The following is a 21,440-nucleotide window of genomic DNA, read 5'->3' as shown; positions in this document are numbered from 1 at the left end:
TTTTTTCGTCGTTCGCTCAGACAGCAACTCCGGAGGCCCTGATGAAGGCTGCTGTACGCCGGAGGCTCTCCATGGGTACCCAAACAGCTCATGCTGCAAATTGTTCAGAATTCCCGAAGATCCGCACTGCACAACTTCAGTGCACATAAACATGAGAGCGCTCGGTCGCCTTTTGAAGATTTGTATCTTAAAAGGAAAATGAACAAATATTGGGCTGCCCGAAGGAACAGAGATCTTATCCGACAATGAACGCGCTCAGTATAAAACAATAGAACATCTGACCGCCATTCGGCTATGTGAATCAGACATTTGGGCCTTTTAATCAGTAGATGTCTGACGCCTAACATAATCCCTGGGAATGTCGTGTTTTTATGAGTTGTGGAAGAGCTGCTTTCCCTTGTTTTTCCTTGCATTTCCATAGAAAAGCTGAGGCAAGCTACACGTGGCATTGTAGGCTTGCCTCTGTGTTTATATGGAACCAAGGAAAAGCATTCTCTATTTGATTTTTTTCCAGAACGCTTTTTGATGGTACTCTTTTGCTTTCATGCAGAGTGCTGGTTAGAATGTAGAAAAAGAGTGCTGCGATTTGATCAAAAAGATTAAAGAAGTGTATTCTTTTCTCAGCGAAAGCAGTTTATACAGAAGTCGCTTTCAAACCATGTGTATGATTATTCTTTGTACTCTTACCCCTCGTCATATCTTTTAGCTTTCTTTGAAGAGGAGCAAAAATCTGCAAACAAAAATCTTTACAAGTACTCACAGTCACAATATACATGTTGAAAAGCTTTTTGACGCACATGCGAAGCAAAAGTGAGTCTATGTACTCACCCGAGTCGTCCCTCCGTCCGTCCGTCCGGACGTCCGTCCGTCCGGAAAACTTTAACGTTGGATATTTCTTGGACACTATTCAGTCTATCAGTACCAAATTTGGCAAGATGGTGTATGATGACAAGGCCCCCCAAAACATACATTTTTCCCATTTTCTCTGAAGTTCTTGAGATTGAATACCTCACCTATATATGACTAGAATGAATACCCGCTTCGCCGGGTAGCCGGCTTCGTCGGGAAGAAGTACTTAGAGCCGTACGCCGGCTTCGCCGGGTCCGAACAATGGACCCGCCAAGTTTAGGTCCCTCCCAGATTCGTGGAATGGGAACAGCACGAAAATGATTCAGTGGCCATAATGCCATTCCTGACCATATCGAGTCCCATCCTTGTCGACGAATGTAACCGTGTTAATCACCTTTGGAGGCGAACTCCACTCAAACAGGACTGAGCAAGTTTTGGCTTCTCAAAGGAAGGCCAGTGCATAAAATTACACAAAAGCCGCCAGACCACATCACAAACAGAACTGAACAATGCACAGGTGTTGCTCATATAGAGACACACACACACACACACACACACACACACAAAAACCACAGAGAAGCCGTATCTATAGAGAGATAGATGACAGTGTATTTTTCGCGTGGCTATACATTGATTCGACCTTTGCACTTTTACAGTGAGGATAATTTACGGGTCCAATTTACGTTCTGTACACTGCGTTGACCTTCTAAAAATAGTAACAGTAACAGAACGCCGGGAATATCCGAAGACGCTCAGCGCAGTGGACAGCGCAGTGACATTCTAAAAATAGTAGTAACTTACAACTGAACGGGAAAGCCACACGAAGGAAGGGAGATAAACGCCAAACACTGGAGAAGATAAGGAAGAGTTACTTATAATGGTAAAATGAACACAAAAAGCAAAATCAGTTTAGCGCTGCGCGCTGAGAGCACGTGTTGAAATATCTCATCGATGATATTGTGTCCGGGGTGTAGCTAAATACGGTGTCCAAATTTGAAAAAGATCCACCGAGAACTTTGGCGTTGTGATGTGGTGTAGCGGCTATGGTGTGTCGGTATGGGGGCCCGGGTAGCTGAGGTGGAACCAAAATAGCTGAGGTGGAACCAAAATCGGTTCCGCGCTGCGCGCTGAGAGCACGTGTTGAAATATCGACCAGGTTGTGTCGTGTCCCGGGTCTACCTGAATATGCCCACCAAATTTGAAGCAGATCCATCGAGAACTTTGGCCGTGCATGGCGAATACACAAATACACAAACACACAAATACACAAACACACAGATACACACACACACAGACACAAGTCGTATATATATATAGATATATAGGGCAAAGTAAGCCCCATCTTTTGATACCAGTTTGGTTTACCTTGCTTCAAGGTCAAGGTCACAGGAGCTCTTCAAAGTTGGATTGTATACATATTTTGAAGTGACCTTGACCCTGAACTATGGAAGATAACTGTTTCAAACTTAAAAATTATGTGGGGCACATGTTATGCTTTCATCATGAGACACATTTGGTCACATATGATCAAGGTCAAGGTCACTTTGACCCTTATGAAATGTGACCAAAATAAGGTAGTGAACCACTAAAAGTGACCATATCTCATGGTAGAAAGAGCCAATAAGCACCATTGTACTTCCTATGTCTTGAATTAACAGCTTTGTGTTGCATGACCTTGGATGACCTTGACCTTGGGTCAAGGTCACATGTATTTTGGTAGGAAAAATGTGTAAAGCAGTTCTTAGTGTATGATGTCATTGCTAGGTTTAGTTAATTGACAGGGTCAAGGTCATGTAAAGGTCAAGGTCAAGCATGTGAGTCGTGTGGACGCATGTGCACGATAAAGATCCTAGGGTCACAGCGAAAGCCTCAGGCCTTGGAAACACGAATACATCATGCATGCAAAAATATGATGCCCGGGTGTCCGTTCGGCCAATATGAGTTATTTATAATATGCTGACTGTTAGCAAATGATAACAAGACATGTCGAGAAAAAAGATATCAAGCATGAGCCTTTTAGGCGAATGTTGATATCGTTTGTGAGACATGTCTGTTATCATTTGCTAACAGTCAGCGTATTAGAAATAACGGTTTTATTACCGTTTAATTCGACCAAAAGAAATTTCGAAGCGACCCCGCGAATTAGACAGAACACCCGCAAGCGCTTCTACCTGATTATGCCTGTCAGTCAAAGATTTCTCGTGACCTGAGTCAGCCAATCAGAGTAACACACCTGACGTGATGAATATTCACAGGTCAAATACTTTTAACACACAACAATCTCACAAGATATATAAATCATGTTGAACATGCGTTTCGGTTTCTTCGCTTTTTCTTGTTGAACAGAGAGCGACAGATTTAGAACCGACTCCAGACGGATGGAAAATGACGTAAAGATACATTTGACATAAAGCGAGTGACGCAATTTCACTTGATTTTTCCGAACTTTGATCATTTAGATTTCAAGTGAGCTGCTGGCATTTCACACTCAGAGGATGGGCGGTACCTTGCTGTTCTGTAACGCACCCACCGACAAAACTCGCTTTTCAGTATTTTTTTTAGATAAAGAGAGTATTATCTGACAGCATTTGAAGTGTCATTCTTTAGAATAAATCACGCTGATATTGTTGAAATACATTTTTACTTTGTCTTGTTTATTTTTAGCGTGATAAACAAAAAGGGTCCCTGCCTGAACGTTATAACATGTATCTAAACCCCATTTTTCAACCCAAAACCCTTATTACCAACGCAAACATACACCCAGATGCATTCCATTCCCACCCCTTCAAAGGCCCGAAGATGCGAGGAGCAGACGCAGCGAGTGGGAAAAGTCCGTAAAAGCTCGCACCTGCCAGCCTTCAGCTGAAACAAGACGATGATGCTAAAAATAGAAACGTCGGCAGATGACGTAGAGATGGGAATGGGAGTGGGAGCGGAAGCAGCGCCCTCTCCATGGATCTAGATCTAACTTTCTGCAAACACGAGTCAGCATGAGTAGATCGTTTCTGCGTCGTTTACGGTTGCAATACTATCCATGCAAACATGCCGGGAATAAGTAAGCTTACTCACGGGTTCCCTCAAGTCTTTCACAGAAGGAAAGCTTGGATTGACTTTGTGGAAACGGTTTATTCACAACCAACGAGTGGACACCATTTTGCAGATGATGCATTTGCAGAACAGTTCACAGCTCCCTTGTTCGAATCCGAACTCGGTTATCGTCCGAGTCGGAGGATTCTGTCCCGTCAGGGATCCCACTAACGTTTATCAATGTGAAGAAGAATTTGAATGCTGCATAAAAGACAGTTGAGACGGCTGACGAAGAAGTGTCGAACCGGAGAAAGACTCAAAGTCGACGGAAAAGAAAAGTGATGAAGGCAAGTGATCGTTATGTTTCTGTTGGCGGTGCATGATTAAATTTAACGGCAGACGTAGTGGGTTGCATCTCCATCGTTTATGTAAGGTATGTGTGTCCGTGTGAATATGTGTAGGAGGGAGACTGAGACTCTCATAAATTTTGATTTCTCTCTCTGTCTTGCCAATAAAATAATAACGAAGAGATACACACAGAAAGACACACACAAACACACAAACAGACACAGACAACCACACCCATAGACATGCATATACACTTTCTTTGATCCAGAACCACAGAGACAGACGGACAGACACATACACCACACATACGCTTAGACATGCACATACACTTTGATCCAGATTGACACATAGACGGACGGACACACACACACACACATTCACACGCAAACAGTCACATTCACATATACACACACACAATCACACTCAAAACACACATAAACACACATCATACCTCCAGCAGATTTTTTTTTACAATGTAGAAATATCTAGGTCATTGATTGTTAGATTCATTCCTGTAAAATCTCCCAAATCTAACAAACAAATACATGTACATGTAGTTGAAACAAATGTCTTGTGCAAGAGAGATCAAGGGAGATAATTTTGATGCAATTGTTAATGACATTGCATAGCGATATCCTTTAAAAAACAAAATTGAAAATAAGGAATTGAGATCTCTACACAATTTATCTTCCTTGTTTTATGTATGACATTGAGTTATGGTTAAAATTGTATTCTCGGAATTGTTCAAAAATAAATTTGAAGGGAGGCAACTAATAGATGAACAAACAATATTACAATTTACACATTCAGTTATGTTTTTTTTGGGATAATATCTATTAATGAGAATTATACAATAAATACACATGGAGGGGGGGGGGTGCAGAGTGATTTTGAATGAGGTATCTGTCTAATATTTAGTAAAGCGTGGAATTATGACTGAGAGTGAGAGATTAATTCAGTGCATTTAAATTTGTATCCTGTTTTCAGGCTGTTCCTTGCCACTCTGCATTACAATGAAAATTGGGACAGGGGTGATGCGCTAGATGAAGAAGGAAATCCGACGTTGTCCATCACATTCCCAAAAGGAAAGAAAGGAGAGTACAGTGTGAGGAAGTGCAAAGGGCCACGAGCTTATGGTAAGTTACATGCAGGGTAATTACTGACTGCTGGTTTTTAGCAGACACACACACAAATGAAAATCCTCTTCTTTTCTTATACTCCAGAATTCTGGCAATTTACCCAAACACACACTCACACACACAACTGAAGAGGGAAAAGACAGAGAGAGAAATATTACATTTAATTTTGTTCAGTTGGGTATTCGCTAGAACTGCAGCATTCTTCCTAAAATGCATTTTTGCAAGCATAAAAGCTGTACTTGGTTCCGTGCTAATAATGCCTTTTCACGACTATCTCATCCTGAGCTATCCACTGTTACATTTACAGGTCACGTGTCAAGATTGCTTCAACGTCTGTTTGAAGCTGACAAAGGATCCAGGTGCCTTTGAAGCTTCCTTCCCAGAGGAATTTTGTGACAAACCTGACTTTTGGGCCGCTGCATATCACCCCCCCCCCCCCCCCCCCCCCATACCGATAAGAAGCTGCAGCACCATACAGTACAAGATAACCAAACTGATCCCACTTTTCCCCGCTGATATCGACACCAACGACAATACTGAACAAAATGCACTTGCAAGGAATTACAGATTTTACTCTTTTATTTCATAAGTGATGCATTAGATTATAAATACATTTTCATGTTACCATTTTCATTCAAGCTCAGACCACTCAAAACCTCTGTAGTACATCAGACGGAAATGCATATCTGATGGCCCGTACTCCACATGAAGGTAAAGGTATCCTGATTTTCCTCCCTAGCACACCATGGCACCACCTCACAAGCTGTCAGAATCCTATGTAGCGGTACTTCCTGAAAAATAATCACAAAATCTGTGACATAAGTGTGTGTTGCATAGTCCGGCAGGGTGTTCCCACAAAAGGTGTGGAAAGTGGGGGGAAGAACACTTATTTTTCGTGAATTGATAGAATGGCTTGTTTCATGGCTGGCTGGCTGGCTGTGTGTGTGTGTGTGTGTGTGTGTGTGTGTGTGTGTGTGTGTGTGTGTGTGTGTGTGTGTGACAGTATGACAAGATCCATGTAAATATTTCATTTTACCTAGTTATTTATGTTTAAAATGTACTTTCCAAAATGTGTTTCTTTCCAGCATTATGTTAATCTTGTTTCACACAAAGTGTGTAAACTATGAATCTATTATTCACTTCTGGACTTCAGTGTGGAGAGATCCGAGGATAACAAAATAATATTTACTGGTTTGTATATAATATATTATATGCATCATACCATGTCAAACACATCACAATATAGACGCGTGATCGACAAGAAGAGGAAATACTATGTGTGCTCTTGTATGTCTTATCTTTTAATTTAATGGGTTTTTTTAATGGACCAACTTTCAACTTTGTGAGAAGAAAAAGTTTTTAAGACATGAAAAACAAGGATTGCTTTAAACCTGCAAATTAAAAAAATCTTCTGTCACCTTCTTCTTCAGGTGTGTGAATGGATGGGTGTACGGGGTACATTTGTCATGTGGAACAGACCTAGAAGTATCTGCCAACACATCACGATGATGTGACAAGCACATGCTTGGTAAAGAAAGATAGGTGTGTCACTTACTCCTTAAGAGTAGCCTGTAAAAACCCATGCTCCTTCCGGTACTGGTAATATGCCGTCTCCAGCATATCCGTGTTTAGGCAGACGCTTTCAAATTATGGGAGCTGCGTGATGCACATGATGTAATGCCAATTTTTTCGGGAGGTCTGCAAACATAACAGTATTGTTATAACTTATGGTTAACTATGAAATTAGTGTAAGAACTTCTGTCTTTCTTTATTTGGTGTTTAACGTCGTTTTCAACCATTCAAGGTTATATCGCGACGGGGAAAGGGGGGAGATGGGATAGGGGAAAGGGGGGAGATGGGATAGAGCCACTTGCTAATTGTTTCTTGTTCACAAAAGCACGAATCAAAAAATTGTTCCAGGGACTTGCAACGTAGTACAATATATGACCTTACTGGGAGAATGCAAGTTTCCAGTACAAAGGACTTAACATTTCTTACGTACTGCTTGACTAAAATCTTTACAAACATTGACTATATTCTATACAAGAAACACTTAACAAGGGTAAAAGGAGAAACAGAATCCGCTAGTCGCCTCTTACGACATGCGGGGGGCAGAGAAATAAGGATGTGGAAAAGAAGACTTTTGGTAAGTGAAATAAAGGTGATGGATCCAGTCAGGTAGAAATAAGACAACAAGAAAGGAATCGGAAAACTGCAGGGAATTATCCGAATAGTAGGGAGAGTTTTCTTGGAAGGAAATATAGGTGAAAGGAATGGTAAGGCAGAAATAAGACAAAAGAAGAGAAGTAAAGGGGTGGGGAAGCTTAGTGGAAACACTCCCGCCGCGTGAAGGCGACCCCATGGGAGCAGTGTAAGAACTAAACTTCTAACAGACATTATGAAGTTAAGGCTTTACAGACTATTTATAGTAATGAATAACCTCTGCATCTATGTTGCAAAATAGTCACACTTTTCCTTTGCTCTTTTCATTGAAAAAAAAGTAATTTAACTAATGCCAAGTAAAAAGTAATACATACCTGCCTGGGACAGTTCAGCTTCTTCATAATCTTAGTAGACTCTGTGCAGCAGTTGCATTCCTCCACTTTCTCCATCTCCACACAGTTGGCACATTCAGACCTGAAAGTATCACAAACAATCTTCACTCGTTTCTATCCTTCCGCCGAGTGTTGCGAATGCACACATGTTGGAAGTATTCTTAGATTTCATCAGAAAGAAATAATAACATTAGTTCTAAAAATGTAACTTGCCAACTCAAAATGTAAACACTAGGGACTGCCAGATTCGCCTTCGTCAAAAGCTCGTGCATGTCGATCTTCGTGAGTTTGCTTCTATAAAATGTTCATTCTGGAGGCCTAGTGAATTTCTTGCATATAACCAGGTCATGTCCAAAATTGACACTAGCTCTGGAGACAGACTGAAAAACCAAGTTAGCATAGCCTAGTGCACGAACACCCACACAAACGGTACTCATGTCACAGTTCAGATCTAGATCTAGACTCCAAGCTTGACACATCCTGTCAGAATGTCCTTTTCTCGGTTGCTTGTACCCAAAATAAAACGTGACTTCGTTACTCACCAGTCTGTGTTCCCAAGGCGATTAATCATGCTGCTGTTGTCAGAAAGATGATTTTCCTCCACGTTCCTTTCATTTTCTCGTGCCCGAGGTTCAAACATATATATTAATTATGGTACCACACGATTGTGGTTCACCACGTTTTGTGCGCCACGACTGACTGTCGTCCATTGTGCTCACTTCCCATGTCTACGTCACAGGCACTTGGATGGCGCGTCGGGAGTTCTCGGGTTTTCCCGGCAAAGTCCGGATAAGCAAATTTAGTACGCATGCCAGTTGGCGAACGGCTGAGCGCAGAGCGGTTAAAGTGCAGAAAAATGTCGTAACTGGAACCCCTCTATACACACTCAAACCTGTACTTGCAGGGTTTAGACACACTTTAACACACAACAATCTCACAAGATATATAAATCATGTTGAACATGCGTTTCGGTTTCTTCGCTTTTTCTTGTTGAACAGAGAGCGACAGATTTAGAACCGACTCCAGACGGATGGAAAATGACGTAAAGATACATTTGACATAAAGCGAGTGACGCAATTTCACTTGATTTTTCCGAACTTTGATCATTTAGATTTCAAGTGAGCTGCTGGCATTTCACACTCAGAGGATGGGCGGTACCTTGCTGTTCTGTAACGCACCCACCGACAAAACTCGCTTTTCAGTATTTTTTTTTAGATAAAGAGAGTATTATCTGACAGCATTTGAAGTGTCATTCTTTAGAATAAATCACGCTGATATTGTTGAAATACATTTTTACTTTGTCTTGTTTATTTTTAGCGTGATAAACAAAAAGGGTCCCTGCCTGAACGTTATAACATTTAGAGGGTCACCTAGAATCCGTCCTGATTGGTCAAAAAGCCATATGGGGCACTGAATTGGTAATAACAGCCCATAAAGTAACCATTTCAGCACTGACCCAAGACGACCCAACCCGGTCCCTAGCCCATTTCAGGTCTCCTCTAGCAGCCAGCAGCCAGCTGTCTATCATGGGATAGGCCTATACAGGTTACAACACGAGTGGTTTTTTATATGGCTTGTATTTCAGTCAAGACCCAGTGGATAAATATCAAGGGACTCGCGAGCCTCTGGCGAGTGAGTCCCTTTGATATTCCCGCTGGGTCTTGACTGAAATACAAGCCATATAAAAAATCACGAGTGTTGTAACCTGTATATCCCATGAAGATCTAAAAGACAAAGTGTGACGGAAACATCAAGCTTTAGTTGCCTGTTCAGATGAGGCACCTCTGCACATACCTTATTCTAAAGGCACGTCTGTTGATCTATGTCAAGTTGGTGCATAATGGTGGCTTGGTTGTCCCCGTCAGTTGAAAGCCTCTTACACGGATTTGACTGAATACCTAGTGGTTACACGTCATTCCGTGAGTCCCTTGATATTCATCCGCTGGGTCCTGACTGAAATACAAGCCATATAAAGAACCACTCGTGTTGTAACCTCTATATATACTTTAGCATCGGTTTCAACCTCCTTTCCGATTTCTTTCGCGTGAAATTGACATCGGTGCTTGCAAAATCTGAAACCTGTACCTCAAGTACATTATAGCTGACGATTGCAGTCTGAAAATAGTATCTACGGTACGCACGATAAAGGGAATTTAATGCGTCCCAGGACCCCCTCTTTAAAATTTTAGTGCGTCCCGGGACCCCTCCGCACATTTGTGACCCTCCACCACGGAATGAGTCGCATGTCACCTTTGCATGATTTTCATATTTTTACATTTTCCTAAAGAGTTTGTTATGCTCTATCCAGTGGTGAAAACCGTTTTAGAAAAGAGCGGAAACTGTTTGAGTTATACGCCTGTGACTAAGGTGACCCTCACACTGTTACCATACACTCTCCGGACTTATATCAAGCCTATCGCAGAACCGCGCGAGGTGACATGCGACTCATTTCGTGGTGGAGGGTCACATTTCTAGTATGTGTTTTCGGCTTCTAGTGCGTATAGGACGCAGGGACGCGCTCTATGGGGAGCCCTGCTTCATACAGTATCTGTAAACAGCTGTATGGGGAGCCCTGCTTCATACAGTATCTGTAAACAACTGTATGGGGAGCCCTGCTTCATACAGTATCTGTAAACAGCTGTATGGGGAGCCCTGCTTCATACAGTATCTGTAAACAGCTGTATGGGGAGCCCTGCTTCATACAGTATCTGTAAACAGCTGTATGGGGAGCCCTGCTTCATACAGTATCTGTAAACAGCTGTATGGGGAGCCCTGCTTCATACAGTATCTGTAAACAGCTCTATGGGGAGCCCTGCTTCATACAGTATCTGTAAACAGCTGTATGGGGAGCCCTGCTTCATACAGTATCTGTAAACAGCTGTATGGGGAGCCCTGCTTCATACAGTATCTGTAAACAACTGTATGGGGAGCCCTGCTTCATACAGTATCTGTAAACAACTCTATGGGGAGCCCTGCTTCATACAGTATCTGTAAACAGCTGTATGGGGAGCCCTGCTTCATACAGTATCTGTAAACAACTGTATGCAGTGTTTTGCTGTGTGTTGTCTTACAGGCGGGGAGTCAGCGTGGGGCGATGCCTTCAAGGACGAGCTGAAACCCAACCTGACCCACGCAGGACGCGGCGTGCTCAGCATGGCCAACAGTGGACCTAACACAAACAAGTCTCAGTTGTAAGATATTGCCATTGGCATATCCACATAACTAGCTACTAAATATTTTCAGTGTGAAAATTGATGAATTCCTGAAATAACTCTGCCGGGTTTGTATGTGTTGTCAAAGTAGAAATACTCTTGGAAAATGTGAGGTACGCTTTTCCTTACGGTCGCTCAATTTGTGCACTGAAGCGCTATCACATTGGTAATGCCCATTGTGAGCTCCCTTGTGTGTACTTTCGAACGATTATTATATTGAGCAGAAAGCACAGATCGGAGCTGGGTTGTCAGTGTTCAAAAGGGAGGGAAAGCAATTCGTCCACAATCCATAAAAGTTTGTCATTTTAAGACCTTGCTTTATTTTCAGGTTTTCTATGTGTAACCTCTGTAAATTTACCTCCATTTTAAGACTCCCTTCTTTTCACGATTTTCTCAGATTTGTTTGTTTTTTAAAGTGCAAACAAGGGCATGGTAGTTGAACCAGTTATTCACTAGTATAACAACGGAAGGTCAGATATAGCTTGAAGTGGGTCTGTGAAGATGCTGCTGTGGGTGTGGGTGTGGGTGTGGGTGTGGGTCTGTGAAGATGCTGTTGTGGGTGTGGGTGTGGGTCTGTGAAGATGCTGTTGTGGGTGTGTGTGTGTGTGTGTGGGTCTGTGAAGATGCTGTTGTGGGTGTGGGTGGGTGTGTGGGTCTGTGAAGATGCTGTTGTGGGTGTGTGTGTGTGTGTGGGTCTGTGAAGATGCTGTTGTGGGTGTGTGTGTGTGTGTGTGTTTGTGGGTCTGTGAAGATGCTGTTGTGGGTGTGTGTGTGGGTCTGTGAAGATGCTGTTGTGTGTGTGTGTGTGTGTGGGTCTGTGAAGATGCTGTTGTGGGTGTGTGTGTGTGTGTGGGTCTGTGAATCAATCAATCAATCAATCAATCAATGAGGCTTATATCGCGCATATTCCGTGGGTACAGTTCTAGGCGCTCTGCAGTGATGCCGTGTGAGATGAAATTTTATACGGCCAGTAATTGCAGCCATGTCGGCGCATAGTTACCTTTCACGGCCTTATTCCAAGTCACACGGGTATGGTAGACAATTATTAACTGTGCCTAAGCAATTTCGCCAGGAAAGACCTTTTTGTCAATCGTGGGATCTTTAACGTGCACACCCAATGTAGTATACACGGGGGGTGGTTCGGACACCAAAGAGAGTCTGCACACAAAGTTGACTCTGGGAAATAAATTTCCGCCGAACCTGGGATCGAACTCGCGCTGACAGCGGCCAACTGAATACAAATCCAGCGCGCTACCAACTGAGCTATATCCCCGCCCCAGATGCTGTTGTGGGTGTGGATGTGGGTGTGGGTCTGTGAAGATGCTGTTGTGGGTGTGGGTGTGGGTCTGTGAAGATGTGGGTGTGGGTCTGTGATGATGTTGTTGTGGGTGTGGGTGTGGGTCTGTGATGATGCTGTTGTGGGTGTGGGTGTGGGTCTGTGATGATGCTGTTGTGGGTGTGGGTCTGTGATGATGCTGTTGTGGGTGTGGGTCTGTGATGATGCTGTTGTGGGTGTGGGTGTGGGTCTGTGAAGATGTGGGTGTGGGTGTGGGTCTGTGATGATGCTGTTGTGGGTGTGGGTGTGTGAAGATGCTGGTGTGGGTGTGGGTCTGTGATGATGTTGTTGTGGGTGTGGGTTTGGGTCTGTGATGATGTTGTTGTGGGTGTGGGTGTGGGTCTGTGATGATGCTGTTGTGGGTGTGGGTCTGTGATGATGATGTTGTGGGTGTGGGTGTGGGTCTGTGATGATGTGGGTGTGGGTGTGGGTCTGTGATGATGCTGTTGTGGGTGTGGGTGTGTGAAGATGCTGGTGTGGGTGTGGGTCTGTGATGATGTTGTTGTGGGTGTGGGTTTGGGTCTGTGAAGATGTGGGTGTGGGTGTGGGTGTGGGTCTGTGAAGATGTGGGTGTGGGTCTGTGATGATGCTGTTGTGGGTGTGGGTGTGTGAAGATGCTGGTGTGGGTGTGGGTCTGTGATGATGCTGTTGTGGGTGTGGGTTTGGGTCTGTGATGATGTTGTTGTGGGTGTGGGTTTGGGTCTGTGATGATGTTGTTGTGGGTGTGGGTGTGGGTCTGTGATGATGTTGTTGTGGGTGTGGGTTTGGGTCTGTGATGATGTTGTTGTGGGTGTGGGTGTGGGTCTGTGATGATGCTGTTGTGGGTGTGGGTCTGTGATGATGTTGTTGTGGGTGTGGGTTTGGGTCTGTGATGATGTTGTTGTGGGTGTGGGTGTGGGTCTGTGATGATGCTGTTGTGGGTGTGGGTCTGTGATGATGCTGTTGTGGGTGTGGGTGTGGGTCTGTGATGATGCTGTTGTGGGTGTGGGTGTGGGTCTGTGATGATGCTGTTGTGGGTGTGGGTGTGGGTCTGTGATGATGCTGTTGTGGGTGTGGGTGTGGGTCTGTGATGATGCTGTTGTGGGTGTGGGTGTGTGATGATGCTGTTGTGGGTGTGGGTGTGGGTCTGTGATGATGCTGTTGTGGGTGTGGGTGTGGGTCTGTGATGATGCTGTTGTGGGTGTGGGTCTGTGATGATGCTGTTGTGGGTGTGGGTGTGGGTCTGTGAAGATGCTGTTGTGGGTGTGGGTCTGTGAAGATGCTGTTGTGGGTGTGGGTGTGTGTGGTTCCTGGCTTAATGTAATGGACGTGTCTTTGGTGTATTTTCAGTTTCTTTACTTATCGTTCAGCCAGACAACTGGATGGCAAACATGCTGTGTTTGGAAGGTGAGTATTATTATGCGTGTTTGTGATGCTCGTTTCTGTGTGTCCAGAATTATACAGTTCCCCATTTCCATAAAACATTTCAAATGCAAAATTCACTTTGCAAGAGAGTTGTGTTTTAAAATCAAAAAGGGAAATAAAATGCATTATTTAGGGGCACAGGCCCAAAACACTGGGACATTTCTTGACTTGTAGCATGACCGACCTTAGTTTACAGATCGAAGTTCCCATCTGGAGTTACAGATTTTGAAAACAGTTTCCTAATAAGTTTCAGTATTTTAAACAAGAAGGGCAAAGCCCATACGACTCACATGCTTGACCTTGACCTTTACATGACCTTGACCAGCAATGACATCATACACTAAGAACTGCTTTACACATTTTTTCTACCAAAATACATGTGACCTTGACCCAAGGTCAAGGTCATCCAAGGTCATGCAACACAAAGCTGTTAATTCAAGACATAGGAAGTACAATGTGCTTACTGGCTCTTTCTACCATGAGATATGGTCACTTTTAGTGGTTCACTACCTTATTTTGGTCACATTTCATAAGGGTCAAAGTGACCTTGACCTTGATCATATGTGACCAAATTGTCTCATGATGAAAGCATAACATGTGCTCCACATAATTTTTAAGTTTGAAACAGTTATCTTCCATAGTTCAGGGTCAAGGTCACTTCAAAATATGTATACAATCCAACTTTGAAGAGCTCCTGTGACCTTGACCTTGAAGCAAGGTAAACCAAACTGGTATCAAAAGATGGGGCTTACTTTGCCCTATATATCATATATAGGTGAGGTATTGAATCTCAAAAACTTCAGAGAAAATGGGGAAAATGTGAAAAATAGCTGTTTTTTAGGCAACATTTATGGCCCCTGCGACCTTGACCTTGAAGCAAGGTCAAGATGCTATGTATGTTTTTTGGGGCCTTGTCATCATACACCATCTTGCCAAATTTGGTACTGATAGACTGAATAGTGTCCAAGAAATATCCAACGTTAAAGTTTTCCGGACGGACGTCCGGATGGACGTCCGGACGGATGGACGTCCGGACGGATGGACGGACGGACGACTCGGGTGAGTACATAGACTCACTTTTGCTTCGCATGTGAGTCAAAAAGAAAGAGAGAGAAAACAGTCAGATGAAAAGATTTAAAAGATTCTGTTGCATTTCTTTGCATTTAGGGGCTCCGAATTGTGTCAAAATGCACTAGAATGCTCGTATTCACCCCTTGGATCCCCAGCTTGTCCCCCCTGGTTTGCTATTTTGCCAACTGTCATACCTGCCTGTCACAGGTTGGTGGGAGGGCTGGAGACGCTGGACGCCATGGAGAAAGTGGAAGTGGACAAGAAAGACAAACCCAAGGTACGCAGTGTGTTGGTGCACTGGAACCCCCATTTTAAGACGGAAAAAAACCCCAGAGAAAATAGGGTCTTTAAATGAGGGAGTCTGAAAAATCGGTCATAAATCGGTCATAAATCTGTCAAAAATCGGTCATAAATCGGTCATAAATCTGTCATAAATCGGTCATAAATCGGTCATAAATCTGTCATAAATCGGTCATTAATCTGTCATTAATCGGTCATAAATCTGTCATAAATCTGTCATAAATCTGTCATAAATCTGTCATAAATCGGTCATAAATCTGTCATAAATCAGTCATATATCTGTCATAAATCTGTCATAAATCAGTCATAAATCAGTCATAAATCAGTCATAAATCTGTCATAAATCAGTCATAAATCTGTCATAAATCAGTCATTAATCGGTCATAAATCTGTCATAAATTGGTCCAAAATCGGTCATTAATCGGTCATTAATCTGTCATAAATCTGTCATAAATCTGTCATAAATCTGTCATAAATCTGTCATAAATCTGTCATAAATCTGTCATAAATCGGTCATAAATCTGTCATAAATCTGTCATAAATCGGTCATAAATCGGTCATAAATCTGTCATAAATCTGTCATAAATCGGTCATAAATCGGTCATAAATCGGTCATAAATCGGTCATAAATCGGTCATAAATCTGTCATAAATCGGTCATAAATCTGTCATAAATCGGTCATAAATCTGTCATAAATCGGTCATAAATCGGTCATAAATCGGTCATAAATCGGTCATAAATCGGTCATAAATCAGTCATAAATCTGTCATAAATCAGTCATTAATCGGTCATAAATCAGTCATAAATCGGTCATAAATTGGTCCAAAATCGGTCATTAATCGGTCATTAATCTGTCATAAATCGGTCATTAATCTGTCATAAATAGGTCATAAATCGGTCATAAATCAGTCATAAATCGGTCATAAATCGGTCATAAATCGGTCATAAATCTGTCATAAATCGGTCATAAATCGGTCATAAATCTGTCATAAATCTGTCATAAATCTGTCATAAATCTGTCATAAATCTGTCATAAATCGGTCATAAATCTGTCATAAATCTGTCATAAATCGGTCATTAATCTGTCATAAATCTGTCATAAATCGGTCATAAATCGGTCATAAATCGGTCATAAATCGGTCATAAATCGGTCATAAATCGGTCATAAATCGGTCATAAATCGGTCATAAATCGGTCATAAATCGGTCATAAATCGGTCATAAATCGGTCATAAATCTGTCATAAATCTGTCATAAATCTGTCATAAATCAGTCATAAATCTGTCATAAATCTGTCATAAATCTGTCATAAATCGGTCATAAATCTGTCATAAATCGGTCATAAATCTGTCATAAATCTGTCATAAATCGGTCATTAATCTGTCATAAATCGGTCATTAATCTGTCATAAATCGGTCAAAAATCGGTCATAAATCGGTCATAAATCGGTCATACATCGGTCATACATCGGTCATACATCGGTCATAAAATCGGTCATAAATCGGTCATAAATCGGTCATTAGTATCGGTCCAGTAATTTTCTCAAAATCGCTCACACACACACGCACACACACACTCACACTCACACACCCACACACACACACACGCACACACACACACTCACACGCACACACACACACACACACACACACACACACACACACACACACGCATGCACATGCACACACATACGCCACCACCCTCATCCTATGTTAAAACAAAACTTGACTTAATGTAAAAAAGATGTCAATTTAGTGACTGTATGAAGAGGAATTCCTTGTCAAACAAAGTTCTAAAATGGAGGTGATCATAAAACTGAGGGTTTCAACAGAGTAGAGTAATTGTCAATCAGATTGTATCACAACAACATCCAAAGACCAATATTGCTTTTCTGTGTCCATTGAATTGCCTGAGACTTTCCTCAAATCTTGTATAAGTAATATGGGCAATATCCCTATATACCCCCACCGGAAATTATTCTCAAACGGAACAAAACCGATTCTGGTTTAATATTCCGGGGAGAGAACCACTTCAAGTAGACTGAACTTCAATGCAGTGCTACTCTCCCCTGGACTGTCTATATATACTCCCGATATACCCCCAACTCAGTACTTTCGGTACATAGCGTAAAGAGAGAGTTGGGGGTATATCGGGAGTATATATATATATGATGTTTTACTATTCTGTGGTTATTTTTCCTTATTTGTTTATATATATATATATACACACAGCATGACCGACAAACTAGGCCATTCCACTCAAAAGGGTTCTTTTTGGGGGAAAAGAGAGAGAAGTAAGGGGAGTTGATGTATGGGGGGTACATACTAAAAATTGGGGGACCTATTTAAATATCCCCACCTGTCTGTGTTACGTCTGTGTAAGTGTCTCTCTGTCTGTTTGTCTCTGTCTTTGTCTTATTGAAATATCCCCACCTGCCGGTTTATACGGAAAGAGCTGTATTACCGTGACGTCTCTGTGAGTCTCTCTCTCCCTCTCTCTCTCTATCTGTAATATCTGCCTCTGCCTTTATGTACGGAAAGAGCTGTATTTGGTGTGTGTGTGTGTGTGTGTGTGTGTGTGTGTGTGTGTGTGTGTGTGTGTGTGTGTGTGTGTGTCTCTCTCTCTCTCTCTCTCTCTCTCTCTCTCTCTCTCTCTCTCTCTCTCTCTCTCTCTCTCAGTGTCTCTTTCTCTATCTCTGCGTCTCTTCTATGTGCCTCTGTCTGTCCAACTCTCTGTCTGCCTATATCTACGGAAAGAGCTGTATTATGTCTCTGTGTGTCTCTCTCTCTGTCTTCTATCTGCCTCTCTCTCTGTCTCTGTCTGCCTATATCTACGGAAAGAGCTGTATCATGTCTCTGTGTGTGTCTCTCTCTGTGTCTTTGTGTCTCTTCTATCTGCCTCTTTCTCTCTCTCTCTGTCTACCCATATCAACGGAAAGAGCTGTATTGTGTCTCTGTGAGTCTCTCTCACCCTCTGTCTCTCTGTGTCACTCTCTGTCTGCCTATACCTACGGAAAGAGCTGTATTGTGTCTCTGTGAGTGTCTCTCTCTGTATTTGTGTCTCTTCTATGTGATTCTCTCTGTGTCACTCTCTGCCTATATCTAAGGAAGACTGACTGTATTATCAGTGTCTCTGTGAGTGTCTCTTCTATCTGCCTATCGCTGTACCACTCTCTGTCTGCCTATATCTACGGAAAGAGCTGTAATATGTCTATGTGAGTGTCTCTCTCTGTGTCTCTTCTATCTGCCTGTCTCTGTCTGCCTTATACCTACGAAAACAGCTACATTATACGCACTGCAGACAGAGAGTGGGACAGAGAGAGGCAAATAGAAGAGACACAGACACATAGAAAGAGACATACAAAGAGAGAGACGCTCAAAGAGAAATAATACAGCCAGTCTTTCCGTAGATATAGAGAGAGGGAGAGAGAGAGAGAGAGAGAGAGAGAGAGAGAGAGAGAGAGAGAGAGAGAGAGAGAGAGAGAGAGAGAAAGAGAGAGAGAGAGAGAGAGAGAGAGAGAGAGAGAGAGAGAGAGAGAGAGAGAGATACATAATACAGCTGTTTTCGTAGATCTAGGCAGACAGAGTGGGACAGAGAGAGTCAGATAGAAGAGACACAGACCATAGACCTATAGGTCCCTGCACAGACAGAGAGAGAGACACACACTCACAGAGACATGATACAGCTCTTTCCGTAGATATAGGCAGACAGAGACAGAGAGAGGCAGATAGAAGACAGAGAGAGACACACACAGAGACATGATACAGCTCTTTCCGTAGATATAGGCAGACACAGACTGAGAGAGGCAGATAGAAGACAGAGAGAGACACACACAGAGACATAATACAGATCTTTCCGTAGATACAGGCAGACAGAGACAGAGAGAGGCAGATAGAAGAGACACAGACAGAGAGAGAGACACTCACAGAGACATGATACAGCTCTTTCCGTAGATATAGGCAGACAGAGACAGAGAGAGGCAGATAGAAGACAGAGAGAGACACACACAGAGACATAATACAGATCTTTCCGTACATATGGGAAGACAGAGAGTGGGACAGACAGAGGCACATAGAAGAGACGCAGAGATAGAGAAAGAGACACTGAGAGAGAGAGAGAGAGAGAGAGAGAGAGAGAGAGAGAGAGAGAGAGAGAGAGAGAGAGAGAGAGAGAGAAAGAAAGAGAGAGAGAGAGAGAGACACACACACACACACCGTGCACACACACACACACACACACACACACACACACACACACACACACACACACACACACACACACACACACACACACACACACCAAATACAGCTCTTTCCGTACATAAAGGCAGAGGCAGATATTACAGATAGAGCCTCGGAGAGAGGGAGAGAGAGACTCACAGAGACGTCACGGTAATACAGCTCTTTCCGTATAAACCGGCAGGTGGGGATATTTCAATAAGACAAAGACAGAGACAAACAGACAGAGAGACACTTACACAGACGTAACACAGACAGGTGGGGATATTTAAATAGGTCCCCCAATTTTTAGTATGTACCCCCCATACATCAACTCCCCTTACTTCTCTCTCTTTTCCCCAAAAAAGAACCCTTTTGAGTGGAAATGTGTAGTTTGTCAGTCATGCTGTGTGTATATATATACTCCCGATATACCCCCAACTCCTTCTTTGCGCTATGTACAGAAAGTACTGAGTTGGGGGTATATCGGGAGTATATAGAGACAGTCCATGGGAGAGTAGCACCGCATTCAAGTACACTCTACTTGAAGTGGTTCTCTCCCTTGAATATCAAACCAGAATCGGTTTCGTTCCGTTTGAGAATAATTTCCGGTGGGGGTATAATAGGGATATTGCCTGTTTGCAGGAAGAGATGAAGATAGAGAGCTGCGTGGTGTTTGTCAACCCATACGAAGAGGCGGATGAGCTGGTAAGTGATTGTCGTGTTCCGAGCGTACAGAAACAACACTCACATCAGGTACGTTCATCTAGTTTACTTGTCTGGCAAACTGCTACAGATGACAACAATACAAGGTCGATGCGGTAAGCCATGCCTCATCAGAGGTCGTTAATCTGGGGAGAATGCTGGTGGGACAGGTATCGGGTAATTGCTGTGACTTAAATCAGGTATCTGATAACAGGTCAGTGACTCTCAAGCGCTTAATCTTTTAAGCTGACAAGAATAGATTACCCGCTATTACGAGCTAGTCGTGTGACAGAGAGTTTTCTTGCACACGAGACTGTAGATGTTTCACGACGGCTTTAGCCGGAGTGAAACAGCAGCAGTCGAGTGTGCAAGAACACTCTCTGTCACACGACTAGCTCGTAATGGCGATTATGTCTCACAGCTTCAACAGAGGAGAGAACAAACACGTTTTGCGTACTCACGCTTGATAAACCTAAACACAGGAGCAGCCATTGTGGAGAGATCTACTTTTTGACGAAAGTGAACGAACAACTATGAATGACGTCTCGGTATATGTGAATGACGTCACAGTCATCGTCACAGTCTGTATCTTTTGAAGCATTCCATTCTTCATGACGTCTTTCTGTGTCTGCATCCGCGAAATGTTTGTTCTTTCCGGGGTCTTTGTCATCTATGTTCAGAACTCTGTCCTTCTAGTTTCAGACTAACAGGCCTCCTGAGCGAGCCACTTTCCAAGGGAAGCTAAACTCGCGTATGGAAACAGTACTGTAGTCTGGGATGCCGTTTTCAGTATTCTCAGCGTTGAAGAATTTGTAAAGAGAAGACACGACAACAGCAGGAGAAATAAAAGTCGTGTGTGCATTTTGGGGCTTTTGGAGGGACGATTTCGAGTTTGAATCCGTTCTTGCACATGCTCCAAAGCGTGTAACATACAATCTTGCACACGTTTGCTTTAGTAGTGGCAAAGAAGGAAAGCGTGTGACATAGCGCGATAATCAACACAGGGGAAGTAGGTCACTGGAATGTGTGGAGGTTTTTTTTGTTTGTTTTGTGTAACCCAAGTGTACTTTCAAACATATGGGTAGACTTGTGCATTGACTCACATACCGGAAAGCGACATAGAATAACAAGCTATTTGATTCTGTCTGATAACTAGGAAATTATGCATGTTTCTAAGCCATTCGGTCACAGTGAGATTATTATAAATGTCAGGTTGACTTTGCCACAGCAAACATGTCTGCAAATTGTATGCATCTGTACACATCCAATTACTGCAGT

The 21,440-nt window shown here is 42.9% G+C and overlaps 2 protein-coding genes and 1 long non-coding RNA gene across 5 annotated transcripts in view; 1 reads left to right on the top strand and 2 right to left on the bottom strand.

Annotated features, from left to right (window-relative positions):
- The window catches only part of LOC138976489 (transcription intermediary factor 1-beta-like), a 433,321-nt gene that overhangs the window by 88,644 nt on the left and 323,237 nt on the right, over window positions 1–21,440 (bottom strand). The gene's annotated exons all lie outside the window — the stretch shown is intronic.
- LOC138976961 (RING-type E3 ubiquitin-protein ligase PPIL2-like) overlaps window positions 1–21,440 on the top strand; it is a 36,150-nt gene that overhangs the window by 10,624 nt on the left and 4,086 nt on the right. The window contains exons 8-13 of the mRNA XM_070349854.1: window positions 109–182; window positions 5,212–5,360; window positions 10,992–11,109; window positions 13,796–13,852; window positions 15,149–15,218; window positions 20,103–20,165. Coding sequence (XP_070205955.1) covers window positions 109–182; window positions 5,212–5,360; window positions 10,992–11,109; window positions 13,796–13,852; window positions 15,149–15,218; window positions 20,103–20,165 — 531 coding nt within the window. The remainder of the gene's footprint in view (window positions 1–108; window positions 183–5,211; window positions 5,361–10,991; window positions 11,110–13,795; window positions 13,853–15,148; window positions 15,219–20,102; window positions 20,166–21,440) is intronic.
- LOC138976506 (uncharacterized) lies at window positions 5,925–8,838 on the bottom strand. Of its 2 annotated transcripts, none has more exons than XR_011459037.1 (2): window positions 7,901–8,838; window positions 5,925–6,154 (listed from the first exon to the last, which is right to left on the bottom strand). It is a non-coding gene; the product is annotated as an uncharacterized lncRNA (long non-coding RNA). The 2 variants fall into 2 exon arrangements; XR_011459036.1 differs by lacking the exon at window positions 7,901–8,838 and adding an exon at window positions 6,919–7,031.

This window comes from Littorina saxatilis, linkage group LG9, assembly GCF_037325665.1.
Source record: "Littorina saxatilis isolate snail1 linkage group LG9, US_GU_Lsax_2.0, whole genome shotgun sequence".
NCBI classification, from domain to species: domain Eukaryota; kingdom Metazoa; phylum Mollusca; class Gastropoda; order Littorinimorpha; family Littorinidae; genus Littorina; species Littorina saxatilis.
Note: the sequence above shows the minus strand (reverse complement) of the source record. Positions and strands in the feature narration are given on the sequence as shown.